This window comes from Hirundo rustica, chromosome Z, assembly GCF_015227805.2.
Source record: "Hirundo rustica isolate bHirRus1 chromosome Z, bHirRus1.pri.v3, whole genome shotgun sequence".
NCBI classification, from domain to species: domain Eukaryota; kingdom Metazoa; phylum Chordata; class Aves; order Passeriformes; family Hirundinidae; genus Hirundo; species Hirundo rustica.
This window is the reverse complement of record NC_053488.1, coordinates 82462085-82478032: the sequence shown is the minus strand read 5'-3', so window position 1 is coordinate 82478032 and position 15948 is coordinate 82462085. Positions and strand designations below refer to the sequence as shown.

The 15948-nt window shown below is 46.0% G+C and overlaps 1 protein-coding gene across 1 annotated transcript in view; it reads right to left on the bottom strand.

Moving 5' to 3' along the window:
• The window catches only part of PAX5 (paired box 5), a 115774-nt gene that overhangs the window by 57018 nt on the left and 42808 nt on the right, over positions 1 to 15948 (bottom strand). Inside the window, exons 5-6 of the mRNA XM_040091040.1 lie at positions 4679 to 4735; positions 453 to 582 (exon numbers count right to left, since the gene is read on the bottom strand). Coding sequence (XP_039946974.1) covers positions 453 to 582; positions 4679 to 4735 — 187 coding nt within the window. The remainder of the gene's footprint in view (positions 1 to 452; positions 583 to 4678; positions 4736 to 15948) is intronic.

Here is a 15948-nt window from a genome sequence, read left to right as displayed (position 1 = left end):
ATGCTCAACTTTAGTTCAGAGGTTACAATTCAGAAATGGTACAAAATGAGCTTCCAAAATTCAGGCTAGTTTGAACTACCATAAAAACTCCATCCAGTCAAACATACCAGGTGCACTTATGAAAAATGAGCACCAAAGCCCAAAAGCAGAGGCAACCACTCTGCTTTTAAGTGATGCAGTGGTATTCAAAATGTACTTTTGGATTGGAGGGGCACATCCTTTCCTGAAAAAGAGGGACGAATGCTCCATCTGTCAGCTACAATCAAACACAGACTATTTACACAAGCCATGCATCTGACTTTGAACAAGAGCTCCTATGAAATCACATTCAAAAACAGACTTTTTGAGCAAATTACTCCGCATCTGACACAATTATTCCACAGAAGTCCTCATCATGCAACATGGAGGCACAGACAATTCACGCTACTTATCAGTGTTTGAAAATCATTTACCTGTGACAATAGGATAGGACTGAGGCCCAGGAACACTCGCTCCCAAATCTGCAGAAGTAGGACTGGTTATATTGGCTTTCATGTCATCCAATCCACCAGCTAGTGAGGCCATGGCTGAGTATTCAGTTGCCTGGAAAAAGAAACAAAAGACATTTTAGTGACAATAAATTTACTAATCAAGAGCTTTGGGTTTTTGGTTTTTTTTTTGCATGTGCCAACAGAAAGTAGTTGTAACACAGAACTCAAAAATCCTTTGTTCAGCCAGTGTTAAAGGCAATGACCAACGACACTGGGCTTTTCAACATTCAAACTGTTCAATAAGTGGGTCCGTGCTTATTACCAGTGTTCACAAAGAACACCAAAACAGGTTTTCTTTCTAAAACCAAAGCCAAAATCATTATTATGTAGCAAGGCTTTCCTGAAAGAGGAAAAATTGTAGATTATCTGCCAAGTGCAAGCTACTCTCTTTTTAGGGAAAAATGTTCATGCCTCTTAACCTCCATACTCTCCACATTTTAGTGTTGGCACTCGAGGGGACACACACTAACGAGAATGTGGGAACAGATTTTCTCTTTTCTTGGCAATGTTGCATTTCCTCCTCATCTCACATGTATGTATATATAAGAGTTTGCTTAATGGTTGTATTTGTACCTAACTGTTTCTAAATCCAAGTTATTTAAAAATAAATCACTTGATGGTGGTAAAGACATTTCCAAATAATTTCTTAATCTCATTGCCTGAAAGAGGCTATGGTAAGCAAGTACAGATCCTCTGAAATCAGAGTATTTGTGTCCTATAACCCTGTTTAAGTCTCTGTAGCTATAGTATTCTATAGCTGATGAGGCCAATGCACGCATCTAAAGGATGTATATGTACATGGTGCAAACCTTATCTTCATTTGCCCTTTTTCAATGATTTCTTTCAATGATTTCAGGATCATTCCCACAAATCTGGGAAGTTTTCTTTCAAAGTTCTCTATTCCCTGCTATCTGCCCTTTGAGTTTTAATCCCTTATTTGTGAGATGGCAGTCATGCCCATATCAACTGGAGATTGACTTCAAATAAAGAACAGCAATGGGAGCAGGTAAACTGAAGAGCAGCCACTGTGATGCCAACCCCTAATGAATTCCTGAAGATTAAGTCAATGCAGAAGCTGTGCAGATATGAAGAAAGGCAGATGAATCCATGGAGGTTTTTTGCAGCAACCAAAACAAAACTCAGCTAAAAACACAGAATCCCATGGCTTGAAAGCTACCCTTAAGACCAACTTATCCTACCCTCTACCACAGGCAGGGACACCTTCCACTAGACCAGGTTGTTCAAGGCCCCATCCAACCAGGCCTTGAAGAGTTCCATGGATGCGACATCAAAATAAGTTAGCTTGTTTTGGTTTGGTTTGGTTTTTTTTAAGGAAACAAAAGCTGATCTGAGTGAATACATCCTTCTCCTTCCTGCAAGTTTCTCTGAGAACCCAGCACATAATCTGGTGCTTGCCAGTAACCCAGTACTTCGGCCAGGAACATGTGCTGGTGTCTCGGTAGCTCAGGTCTCACTCAAACAGAAGCTAATTTACATGGACAATCCTGTATTAACAGTTCTATGTAATAAACATATTTTTTCTGCAGACACCACTAGCATGAGGCAGGAGTACAGCCTGTCACCTTGAAGGATCCCCCATACAAACCTCTTGCGGATGAGCATGCAAAATACATTTTACCAGGGACAAGCTGCTGGCCACCCTTGTCCTACACCCATGCATCAGACTTGTCTCCTAGGATCCTACATAACCTTTGCATTAAAGTTGTACTGTTCCTAAGTTCTTTCAGCTCATGCCTCTTCCAACACCCTCTTGTGTCCTCATTTTTGCCTTGCTGTCATGCACCGAGGCCTTTTGGTCTACCACCACTGCCCCAAAGACACCCACACCTCTGACTCATCCCCACTCCTGCTCCTGGGAGAGGACAGCCCTGGGAGCCTCCCGCCTCTGCGGAGGATGCCAATGATGGTCCCAGCGTTCCTCCTTCCTAGAAGTGTAATCAAAACTCCTTCTTCTCATTTGGCATTATACCACAATGCATTTCTCAGCCTTCCCACACCATTCCATTCCATTCCATTCCATTCCATTCCATTCCATTCCATTCCATTCCATTCCATTCCATTCCCACATCATATTTTCATGAGTCTCCAACCCCAACTTTCCCCTATGCAGAGCACATGTACATATGGAGGCACTGCTAGATTTTTTCTTTCCCCAAAACCCTAATGTGACAAAACATCAGACAAAAAAAATACCCAAAAAAACCCCTGCAGAGACATCCCACGTAGCTGGTGATGTACAATCATGGATGAGCTGGCAGCACAGCAGAGGAGAAACCTGTCTTTGTGTGCTACTGTGTGGTATTTCTGGTATCTCTAGAAAAGCACACACAAATACCTGGGGAAGAATGCCTCATTCCACCCACGTTGCTCTATGAAAGCCATAACCACATCATATCAAGACGAGAAAATCTCTTTGGATCCTCCCATGGGGTGCTGATCCACCACCCCCAACACACAGAGAGTTAATGTGGCTTCCCAATTACAAAGTGAGAGCTCCACACCTGTAATTTGGGAGGAAGCATCCAGCTGGAATGGGACCCCTGCCACAGGCTGTGTCACAAGTGGGGACTGAGGAAGGAGGTATACATCTCAGACTACAAACCCAACAGCAACCAGCCTGAGCCCTCAACTGCAATTCTCAGACATGGGAATGTGTATCTCCATAGCTTGCTCCCCTTCAGGAGGCCAAGGAACTGACCCTGGGAAAAACAGGACCAGAGCTAAGTAATGTAATGTTAACTGTAAGTAATGTAATGTTAACTGTAATGACCTGGAAGCACCATGCCAATGAGTCATGAGTAGCCCTCTGAGCTTGGAGAAACTGACCTGTTCTAGTGTCAAGAAAGCAGCAACCAGAACGTAGCATAACCTGGCAAGGGTCACAACAGAGGTAGCCTGTGCTCTTCCACGTCACTGCACCATAGTGAGTTGGCACAACATGCAGTGCCACAGTCCCAAACCATGGAATGACACCTGCAGCCTGGAGGGACTGGAAGCATTACGGTTGCTCAGCACAGAGTGGATAGAGAGCTCATAGCTAAGCAGCACTATGGTAGGAATGAGTTGAAGATGTGGAAAATGGAGATCTGGGGTCTTTCCCTGCTTTTGGCCCCAATAACTTCTTGCAGACAGGAGCTGCATGTCTTTTGCAATGGCCCAGCAACTTTTCCCAGAGGTAAGGATAGCAGGATTTTAAGGGATTTTCCAGCTACTTTGCTGTGCCCAGATCCCTCCTTGGAACCACCATCACCTGAACACTAGCAGCCACACGGAGCAAGCACTGACCACTGTTTCCAGCACCAAGACAGAGCAAGTGCAGGCTGAGGAGCAGCCCTTCTGATTGCTGACTCCCCTCGCATCATGTAGTCCCAGTGGATGAGCAACCCTCTCACATTGCATCCACCTCTGCAGTTATAGTTTACACTGCAAAGCAGTGGAGCCAGGGCCAGCACTGGGCTGGCACAGTGACAGTGACCAGCACTTGGCTGTGGGCAGAAAAGGAAACATAGTGCTGCCAACAGCAAGGTGCTGCAGAGAGGTGATGGTAAGCAGAGGCATCTTCTGGCCCCCAAGGAGTGGGGCATCGGGGGTGAAGAGCAGAAGAGCATTCATCCTAAAACCAGATCATGGGTACTGTCTGCAGCTCTCCTCACCCCCATGAAGGGGCAAGGATACTCTAGAACCCCCTGAAAAAGCAAAAACCTCTCTGACACAGTGGGCTCACAGTGTTGGGTGTTGAACAACTCACGAGGGGTACAGTGGTGTCCCCTTTTCCCATTCCCCCTAGGCAGATCTCCTCCTTTCAGGCACTCCATCCAGGGAGGAAAGGAAACCCCAGGGGAAGGCAATACTCATGGAGCAGCCCCTCACCCCATGGCCCCACTGAGACCCTCCTGCTGAAGCCTCCTGCCAACCCTTCCCAAGAACTTCTCCAGCTGATTGGGGTGGGAGCAGCAGAAGGGATCTCAGACTTGGCTCCTGCACTGGTGAGCTGGCACTGCTGCTGGTGAGAAACAGCCCGGAATGACCATCATGGCCAGGGGTCCCTCCTCGCGCAGCAGGAAGCCTGACCTTCTGCTTGGTAGGTGAAAAAGCAAGAGACGGGTGTTCATTACCCTAGAAATTACCTGAAAAATGACTGCCTGCGGTTGTACCACGCACTGTCTCATCAGCATGGAGCACCACTGCCATAGCATGGAGGAGAGAAAACACAGACATGTGAAACGAGGAATATATAAAAGAGAGACTGAGAAGGACAAACTGAAAGGAGGGGTCTAAACCAGATCTCATGTGTTCCCCTGCTCTATCCTACTCTGCTCTGGTTTGGTTCTGGCAGAGGCAGCTGAGGGGAGTGGCTGAAGTGGTGAAGAGTAATCTCTGTGAGTCTATTAGCAGCAGCACAACTTCTCTTGTGGCAGCAGGGTCTGCACAGTCCCTCTCCATTACAATTCTCTGCAAAGTGCAAACAGGAAGGTTTCTGCTTTAAGTAAAGCTTTGAATCCACCTCCACTACAAAATTAGTTCATTTCTAGCTATTAATTCACTCGGAGTGGTGGATGTGATAGGCAAATGGAAAGAAAAAGGGTGCAGGAGAGTTTCATAACTGTTTTCAAACCTGCTGCACTACAGCAAAGCAGAGGCAGACCTCAACCAGCTTCACCCTGCACTTTTTCTGGTAAAGATGCCTGAGTGTAAAACACCTGAGTGAAAAGTCAACCCACCCTATGTGTACAGAAATTGTCTCTTTGAGATTTACATGGGATTTTATCCTGAAGTGTGAGGTAAAGACGAATACACAGTAGGGAACAACTCCGTGCTCTTTAACAGCTTGGTTCTTTTGCCAGTATGGGAATCTCAGGGAGATTCTAGCACAGGCTGAAATGAGCCCTGCAACAGTGCTGCGACCTATGAGATGTGAGACAAATGTATCTCCTTTCCACCCCATCCCTTTTGTGGAGCACAGAACTCACAATGCTGCTGAAGAGACTGCCCCAAGCAAAGACAGACAAGAGCTGTCTGCTGCACAGGGCAAATAGCCATTATAATGAACCAGCTGGGGTCCACTGGGACTTGCACATGTTGCTTTTTGCATCTACTATATTTTCCAAATCAGAACACAAGGCAGGCATGAAACAGCCCTTCTGTGTTCTTCTGCCAGTGGCACAGCTGCCCCCAGGCCCATGATGCTGCTCAGGATGCAGCAGCAGCAACAGCAGCAGCTCAACAGGAGCTCAGACCAGCAAGGTGGCAGCTTGGGGCTTCAGAGCTTAGTCTGCCTCCTCACTGACTATGTGCTCTGCCTTTCTTCCTGAAAGAGATGGTGCATCAAGAGCTTCATTGCCAAAAAAAACATTGAGGTCCCTGAAAGGCACAGTGTTGTCCCACAGATCATATCAACCACACCCACTGCTCACCCCTGATGGCAGCAGCAAGCCAGACCTCACACCAAATATATCCAAGTTATCGCATCTTAATATTTTAAAATTAATTAATAAATAGCAGCAAAAGTGGCACACACCAGGCAGGTTGTCCACAGAAACCCGCACCACAGCCTGACAAACGGAAAAAATTTGTAACATTAGACATAGTTCGAAGAGTTTAATCCAAAGCAGCTCTAATTAATCTCCCCAGACTTTCACAAACCCAGCACCACTTGCAGCTGCACAGTCACCATTGCTGTCTGGAATTTCATGGGAATGGAAAATCCAGCCTAATGCCCTCCTCCTCAGCCACCCATGATATGGGTGGGAAAGGCGTCCAGAAACCTATACCTCAAAGTCTCACCACTGCTGCCTGCCAGCCACCACCCCATTTAATAATTTACATTATATTCCCTGCACTGGCCACTGCTGACACCAAAACCAATCCTACTTTTGAGCAAATGTGTAAATACACACCTAATTGGGGGCAAACCCTTGTTGCTCTTTGTTTTCAGCCACTTTGGGCTCATTGCTGTCTCACAGAATGTGGAAGTTTGATTTCAGTGGTACAACCTTTTCCCCTCAGTTTAAACTGAGTGTTTCTGAACCTCCCTTTCACAATACATATATGTTTATAAAAAGATAACAGCTGTGCTTCATTTTAGCCCAAATCCAATTAGGATTGTACACATCCCCAGACATTCCTTTGAAGGCAGTGAGAATTAGCTCATGCACCCTGCCATGAACATATTCACCCTCATACTTCAAAATAACTGACCTGTTTTTGACCCAATCTTCACATTATCTGCATATGGGAAATGATATACTACATTTTACATTTCCACAGTGCAATTCATAAGTGGGTGCAGCTCTTCTCAGATTTTCCAAAGGGACACCTAAATCCAATCTAAATGCCTAGAATTTACCTGTTGTTTTTCTTTTATACATATAAATAGCTGCATTTCCATTCACTCTTTGTTTCTCATTTTCATTTTGTTCTAATATCTGCATGTAAATGTCTGAAAATAGCATCTGTAATTGAAGATTATGAAGTATAGCCAGCTCCTGACAGGCTGCTAAGGAAGATGGATTATCCTCATTTTTCTGTAAATTTTGTCAATTTTGGAATTCATAAGCTATCAACACTGATCAAAATGTGACTGCACAGCTGTGTCAAAGCGGACGGCGCAGCTCCGAGGAGGACAGCTCTCCCCAGCCACTCGGCCAGGGGCACACGCTGCAGGAATCCTTCCCGGCTGCTTGTGGTATCTACATCCCAATCACACTGCCCCCTCCACCCCTGGGAAAAAAAAAAAAAAAAAAAAAAAAAAAAAAAAAAAAAAAAAAAAAAAAAAAAAGTAAATTGAAAGTACGCAAATTCTCTGGTGCGCCAATTCAGATCACAAAGCACAATTTATTGCGTGTTCTCTCTTTTTATTTATCCCTAAGTAGTAAACACGATTTCCATTCAGGGGGTTTGTTATGTTCCACTCCTACCAGACAATCACGGCACACTTGAGGCAATTGTTTAGCCTCTTCCTCTCAATTTTCCCATTACTGGGAGTAAGTACTGTTGGGACTCTTTAATAGCCCGACTGCAGCCCATATCAATAACAGATGAGGTTTAATCGTCCAACACAAAAATTATTTAGGCTCAGTAAGGACATTCAATGTCATTTGCATAATGGCATTTCTATCCTGAGCACCTAACCCATCGTGCATAAACAAGACCCTGGGACCATAAATAATAATAAATCATGACGTCCATGCTCCTCTTGCTGTAATAGGAGCCTCTCCATGTAGAAATTATTTCAGCAGGAAACGGGCACTATAATTTTAAAGACATGTGGAATTGCACAGGCCAGTAAATCACACCCGTGCACACAGTCACGCACATGCACGTGCCAGTGAGGCTCCTCATAGTGAGCAGCAAAACCTCATGAAGCAGCAGCACAGAACACTGCCCATGCTGGCTGCTGGAAATGTTTTTAACATTGTTTCTTAGTCAGAGGTAGCAGGTTGAACAAAAGCAATGCCGGAGTACTGTGTGCAGTGCCTGGCTCAATGGACCTGTCAGCCTGCCAAATCCCTGCTGGGCAATCCCTCATGCCTGTTGTCCTTGGATCTCTGGGAGGGTCTGAAGGGAAGAGAGCAGAGACCTGCAGATGCTCAGATGGGTGTTTTCCAAGCAAGCCCTTCATAGGCCATCACAGTCTCCAATGCCCAGCAGGGGCAGAAATGGCCAGTGGCCAATGGCCAGTGGCCTCTCTCAGAATCATGGGTCATTGAGGATGAAAAGCCCTCTAAGATCATTGAGTCCAACAGTTAACACTCCCAAGGCTGCCACTAAACTATGTTCTCAAGAGCCATAAACTTCCTGTGGTTTCCAAAAACCTCTACCAAAAACCATGTAGGGCCAGCCCAAGAGAGGTAAATGTACACAATGAGCTGAAGTGGCTTTCCAGATTTCCAGCCTCACCTGGCTGCTAATGAGCGCCTGGATGAACAGAAACATCAACACCACCACAGTGACAAAGCCAACCTCTGTTTCCACCAGGATTTGCTAGTTTCAACATCACATATTTGTCCTCAACAGCTCTAGCATCTCTCCATATAATACAAACATTGCTGTGTCCCCTGCAGGACACAAAATGATAGGATGACTCACCTGAGCCTCCACCCACTCCCATCAGCACTGCCCAATCTTGCAGAGGCTCTTCCTTTCTGTCTCCATGCCCAGAGCCTCCCAGTTCAGTTTACTGAGAAAAGCAGAAACTCCAAAACAGATTTTGTAGGAGCCTGCTCCCAATTCCAGTGTTGCAACACCACTGCCTGCATCTGCCCCAGCTCCCTCCAATTTCTTCTCTCCAGTCCTCCTCTCACCAGCCTTCCTCCGCCTCCCAGGGCAGCCCGCTCTCACTTTCACCACAAGACTTACATGGGGCATTTCTCTTCTTCTCCCCTTTCCTGCCCTCTCCCCAGCACCTGCTCTCACCCCAGAACCAACTGACTTCTCTCAGCAGCCTCCACCATCCTATGTGCAATGCTAAAAAAAATACCGCCAATTGCTACAAGATATTGTTAAAATATGCTGTTTCTCAGGACAGGAATTGGACACTATTCCTCCCAACACTAGCAATTTCAGCCAGAGGAAGAGGGAAAAGAAACAATCCTCCATCATGGTGGCTCCTCTGCTTCCATTGAAGCAGTAAGCATGACTGTGCAGAGAAGAAAAAACAACCCTCAGCACAGTCCAGTACTTCCTTATGGAGAACTATAAATCAGAAATGTGAACGCACACTGAGGATGTGTGACACTGGCAACAGTATTGCCAGATATTCAATCCATTCTGCCAATGGCTCCTGACATTTGAGAAGTCTTGTGCAAACAAGAACAGTTGTTATTTATGCATTGCTTTCACATGAACTACCCAAAGGTGTTTCACAAATGCCATCTGAGAGTCCTGTCATAGCATTTTTTGTATCATATTAAGCATTGTGTACAATAAATTGGTCTCAAAGAGGCATGATTGACAAAGTGGCAGATTACCAGGGTCCAAGCCTCATGGGTAGCCAAAGTCCCTGTAGTCACTGCATTTTCAAGGACATCAAAACTTTATGCAGGGGAAAACCAAAAGAGAAAGACACAGAGTTTGCTATTGTTTTGTGGCATGTTGCAAAGTCCAAGCTGAACAAATCCATGTCAACCCATGAACTCCTGTATCTTAAAGCTAAACACCAAGTGACACACATTCTTCATTTTCCAAAAGATTTTTGCTTTTCCTGTTGGTGCTCCTTGGAATCTGGTAATCCTGTGGAGGTCAGGAGCCTTCTGCCTTCTATTTTTGGGGTGGAAACTTTCCCTGCAATGCTGAATTCCCCATCAAATCCCTAATATGGAACTGATCTTATTTAAAAGAAAAAAGGCAAAGACAAACTAAAAAAAAACCACTTTAAACAAAACCCCCATCATTTTACAAAGCTTTTCTTTCACTTCTTCACCTGCATCTGAATCAGAACGGTAAAGGTCACAATATTGCAGGCCAGTTTTTATTACAGCATGTTTGTGGGAAAGCCAGAAATCTTAAAGGCCTTTTCTAATCTAAATGATTGTATAGTTATGTGCCTGGGGAGGTAGGAAATATAGGGAAAAAAAAAAAAAAAGCCAAAAAAAACCCAAAAAAACCCCACAAACCCTACAGAAAGGTTTCTACATCACTGGAACAGGCTGCCAGGAAAGTGGTGGAGTCACCATCTCTGGAAGTGTTCAAAAAACAAATGGATATAGGTGAGGACATGGTTTAATGATGAATATGGTGGTGGTGCTGAACTGACAGTTGGATTTGATCCTAAAAGTCTTTTCCAACCTTAACAATTCTGTGATTCTATTAAGTGCAAATGTTGTTTCCAGAAGCATTATGCAGCACTTTCTGATTACATGTCCTTGGAGGGTGGGATTAGAAAAGCAGCAGGAACTGAACAAACTCTGTGCACTGACAGCAGGCAAAGTGACTGACTTGGATATCTTAACCAGAGTGTTTTGTCCTGAAAACAAAATGTCTCAGGATGGCTGCTGGGAATGTGGGGTGAGGGAGATGCTCCTTGCCCTTCATGCATGCTGCACGTATGCCTCATGCAAATGGAGGCCCTGGGCAAGGGAACATCAGGGGATTGATGCAGTGCTTGCTTTGATGTGACATTCATCAACGATAAATAGGCACAGAACCCCACTCACATAGTGGGGTAAATCTTGAACTGTTTTTCCCCTTTACTAATTATCTGACGCCCAATGACAACCAAATCTGACCAGCAACAGGTTCAGAGTGTGAAGGCTCCAAGACAAGGTGCTGAAGACTGGGGAGGACAGCATTCCCCACCTCAGGGACACACATTCTGTCTGCCCTATCTGCCCATGGGGCAGGGAAATGGGCTCCTGACCTTCAGAAATACACCTACAAACACCAGAAATTGTCTGCGTATTGGTATAAAAAATTAAGCAAAACAGAGACAAGATGACAAGTCAGGGTACCTATATTGGGTGCTGGCTCCAAGTAAGGAGACTCTGTCTGATGACACACAGAGCCTGTTGCTGCTGGACACCCCACTATCATGATAGGCTTCAGTGACAAACCCTCTATACAGAAAAATCATCAAAGATGACAGGTTTTGATGAAACATTTCAGTTTTTATCAAAACATTTTCTCTTGGAAAGACAAGTTCAGCCAGGCACACTGGTGTTGTAATAATCACTATTCTGCTGCTAAAACTGCAGAAGACACCTGGGCACCACACATGCACTGAAGCATCACCACAAGCAAACAGCATCAGGCAACCAGCAGGGAACCCACCACCGGTATTACCTGACCCCAAAAGCTCTTCCACCCCAAAAGCTACTCCAGACAGGTGTTTGGAGTTATATTTTCAAAATTTTGTCACCAGTCACAAGAAGCAGAGAAGAACCACTTGCACAAAAACACAGACACTGGGGCTGTGCAGTCAACAAAATATCCCACTGTTACCAAGCCTCAAAGTTTGACAATGCCTGAAAGCCATTCATCAGGTACATAATCTGATGATAATTTCTTGTGTAATATAATTTAATTTGTTACTTAATCCTGTGTTTCAATTATTTAGAGAGGTTCTAATAACCAGTGAAATACTCCAAGCCTAACGGAGCATCTGACAAGTGCAGTTCTTATGCCTGGCTTCACTCCATAGCTCCTATTCCAGGAATGTAGTCATCACCTCCAGGACCTCATTCTCCCTCAGCCCTTTGTGCCTGACTTATCTGGACTGGCTCGGACCTGAGGTCACCACTGAGCCTGAAAGAGATTTTACAGGAGAAACCCTTGCCTCTCCAGTGTTGCCCTTATTTCATCCCATTTTCAGGGTGAGAAGAGCAGAACTGAAATCATGTCCCTACATGTTAATCTACTCTCTTAATGCAGGATTTCTCTCCTTTCAGGTTTTGGGGTGTTCGTTTGCAAAATTCTGCTGCAAAAAAAATTTAAGCAGCCACTACTCATATGAGCAGAGAGAAATTCTGAATCAGTCCCTTTTGTCTGGAAGTGGCTTAGCTCCACAATTTATTTTTGTCATCATTCAGACACTGGTGTAGGTTGTTTTGTTCAACGCCACACTAAAAAAAAAAAAAAGTGGCAACCCAAAACTGTGGCATTCTTTTGAAAACCCAGCCTCTGCACTGAGCAAGTTTCTCAGACTCCTTGGTGCTGCATGCCGAACAGCTCTCCATCTCATCTTATACACTGGGTGAACCAGTGCTGCTCTTCCACGCTAACCACACTTTTCACTGTAGCCACACAAAGGTTTTCCTTAAATGCATCATAACAACTGGAATGAATAAAGTGGATGAGCAGCAAGATAGTGGTATGGCCTGGGTTGGAAGGAAGTTTCAAAGACCCCTCAAAACAGGTCCAGCTATGGAGCCAGGCCATGCAGCTCAGGGGTTCATCTAGGTGGGTCTTGAAATCACCACAGTCAGAGACTGCACAACTTCGGATCCTGCATAGCCTCTCCTGTGTCAGTTCATGCCCCTGTCTGTCATGTTCCCACTGCACAGCTCCATTAAGAGTTTGGCTCCTTCTGAGATGTTTTATCTTCAAGGGAGCATACTCCCATCTTTGTTGATTTTAAGGTAATGGACAGATTTAGAGAAAGCCCACAGAACGGCTGTAAAACAACTGTGATTTCCAAACTAAGACTGGAAAATGTACTTGAAACTTGTCAGAGCCTGTGGGATCCAGGCATTTACTGAAGACTAAGTGGAGAAGTCTTGTCCCGTTCTTCAAATGCCGGTGAAAGACCTTCACCTTTAACACAATCTGAATGGGCCAGGCACTAGTGAAACCAATAGGCAAGTGTATTCACTCACAGAGTTGCCCTTCCTTCTCTTGTGAGGCTAACGTACACATAAGGAGGTTGGTCAATTTTGACAAAACTGGCCAACTAGTGCTGCTACATGACATTGTCTGATATTGGTGAAGGGCCTTGTTTAACTCTCTAAACTAAAAAATAAAAGGGATTATTTATTGTGAAACACACAATAAACAAAAAGATGCAATTCCTCAATACTAGTTCCCAAATTTCAAAGAAATGTGAACGCTTCTGTCAAGAAAACAATTGGAGCAAGCTTTTCTTAGATTTCCTACCTTTCTATCACACTCAGAAGCCACAGAAGATCTTCTGGAGATCACCTGCTGACTTTGCAAGATGTTTTCTATGTAGTCACTAAGTTCTTTCTGTATAATTGGTGGAAGATGCTGAGATGAAACTTGGAGACTGGTAAAACATCTCCTTTCAGCATTACCCACCAGGAATGGTGCTATGGCTGGAATTTCCAAACGTTTTCCTGAGGTCTTGTAGGTTTAGGATTTTTTCCGTTTATTTCTCTCATAGAATTTTGTCCCAGTTGTTGCTAAGAGAGACTAAGACTGGTACTTAAGAGATGAAAGAAATGGCCAAGGTGGGGGATGGTGCAGCTGGCTACTTTCTTACCTGGGGGTGGAGGGTTTTCTCTTTTGGAAGGGCAGAGATGCTGTGAGATTTTGGCAGGGGGTTGGGAACTGGGCTCAGCTCCCCTCGCTCTCTCACGCTGGACATGGGAGGGAAGGCAGGCTCTGGTCGCTGTGGGGAGAATTCACCACTACTGTGGGGCTCTGTCTCCTGCTGCCTTCCCCTACCGTGAGTGGAGCTCTGCTTGCAAGAGCAGCTGTTGCACTGGGACCTCATTAACGCCCGACCTCAGTGAAAAAAATGACCCCCCACCTTCCACTCAGGGGAAACCCAGGAATCCCTCCCCCTTCCCCCCAGGGAGCCTCTCCCGGCCGTGTTTGCTGCTCCGGAGTCTGCTCATCCCTGCTGTCCCACCTGCTGCTCGGAGGTTCCTGCTCAGCCCATTTCACCATCCGGCCCGCCCGCCATCGCCGCCTGAGGGAGACGCGGCCCGGCTCGCGCCACAGCGCCCCCTGCGGGCGCGGGGGAATCCCGGCGGGGCCCTGCCCGGCCCGGAGCCGGCAGCGCCCCTGCCGGCCGTGCCCGGAACTGCACGGCAGGGGAAGGGGCCGCAGCCGGGAGCGGCTGGCGCTGGGCTGTGCTCTGCTCCTCGCTGCTGCCGCTGCTGCTGTTTGTTTGCCTTGTTTCACACGTACAGGCCAGTGAAGAACTGCTCTTCCTTCCCCCGAATCTTTGCCTGAAAGCCCCTTAATTTCAAGGTTATAGTAATTTGGAGGGAAGGATGTAATATTTTTTCCATTCTGAGGGAAGTTTCTGCCCTTCTTGCAGACGCCTGTCTTTCAAACCAAGACACCAGGCTTTCACAGAAAAAAACACACCATTCTCCTCCTCAGTAGCATCTTCATCCCTGAGGAGCTTCCAGAGCAGGGGAGAGCTGGTCTGCCTTTGCCAGCTGCTGAGCATGGCACTTGTCAGCAACATTCCCTTTGCACAAGCCTGTGCACAATGTGGGGAGCCTGCCAGGGGGAGAAGACATCCCCGCAGTTTATACAGAGCAAAGAGAAAAGAAACAAGGACAAAAGAGACATGAGAGCGCAAGTCACAGCAAGGCTGGCCTCTCCTTTAACTTGCAAATTTGTATTTTTACACATATTCATATATGACAGCAGTCAGGAGGAAAAAAATGGGATGTTTAAAACCAGGAATACAATGCAATTCTCAAAGGAGCTGTCTACCTTGGTATTTTGGGATTCCTCCTCTTTGATGGGTCAAAGGGAGGAGGAGGTGACAAGGATTCCCCCGAGCAGGAAAAGGACTCACACCTGGCAACCCTGGAGACAGAGCTAGTCCCCAGACAGAGTCATGTGAGTTGGGGAACATAGCCCAGCAACCCCAATACTCAGTCTAGGAGAGGAGCATCGTTTGCATCAGCTCCAGCCATCACTGAGGCTTCCCTGACCCCATAACAGGCACTAGGAGAGCTCCAGTCTTTTAAATTCACCCTGAAATCCCTGAAATGAGTGTGCTGTTACTCTCCTCCAGCTTGGTCTCATTGCACTGACTGCCATCACAACAGGGTGTACATGGTGAAACTCCAGCTCTCTTCCTGCCAGCAGCTTCTGTTCAGCACGGTCATGCTCCCAAGGTATTGCAGACCGCAGGAAATGCTCCCTTATCACCTTCTAGAAAAGTCTGCAGAAGAAATCCTGACCCTGGGCTGTCCATTACTTCTAGACAAAGTGGGCAAGCTGGTCACACCTGCTTCTATGGGGAGAGATCTCTGGGAAGGGGCATTGGGCATTGAGCTGCAGTGGGGATGCAGGGTATCCCCATGTGTGCGCCAGACAGGAAAGTGGGCAACCCCTGGATTATCCACCTGCCTTCCTTCCCACCTCTCTTGCTTACTCAAAGACTAGCCATTTCAATTCCAGACCACTCAGACATCCTCAGCAGCCCCTGAAAGCTGCAGGCTTGCTTTTCAAAAGGATGATGTTGAGGCAGAAAGACGTTTGCTGGATACATCGCTCCTGTCATGCTCCTTCTGCAGAAAACTCTTCGCCTCCACAGCCCCACCGTCACACAGAATACACACAGGTGTCATACAACAAAATCGGCTGTGACTGTCACCACCCAACACGACGCAACAAGGTGGCACACACACAAAATTTTGTGCATCTTCAGAAGCTCATGCACAAAAAAAAAATGCTCGCAAGGAAGGGCAAAGGAGCAGGTATGCAAAGCGGAGGTATTGGCCAAAGGAGCTGTGTGTTCTGCTGCTATTTTAAAAGAAAAGCCTTTCCACTCAAAAGAAAAAAAAAAAAAAGAAAGGAAAAAAAAAAAAAAAAAAGGTTATTTTTAGCAGGAAGAAGCTCTATGGCAGGTTTTTTTCTCCTTTTTCAATCTAAACCAGAGCAGAGCCAAAGGAGAAGGTGGCGCATCCCGCTGCACCCCCAGCAGTGCCATGTAGGGACATAGGGCTCAGAGAAGACACTCTGTCCTGAGGAG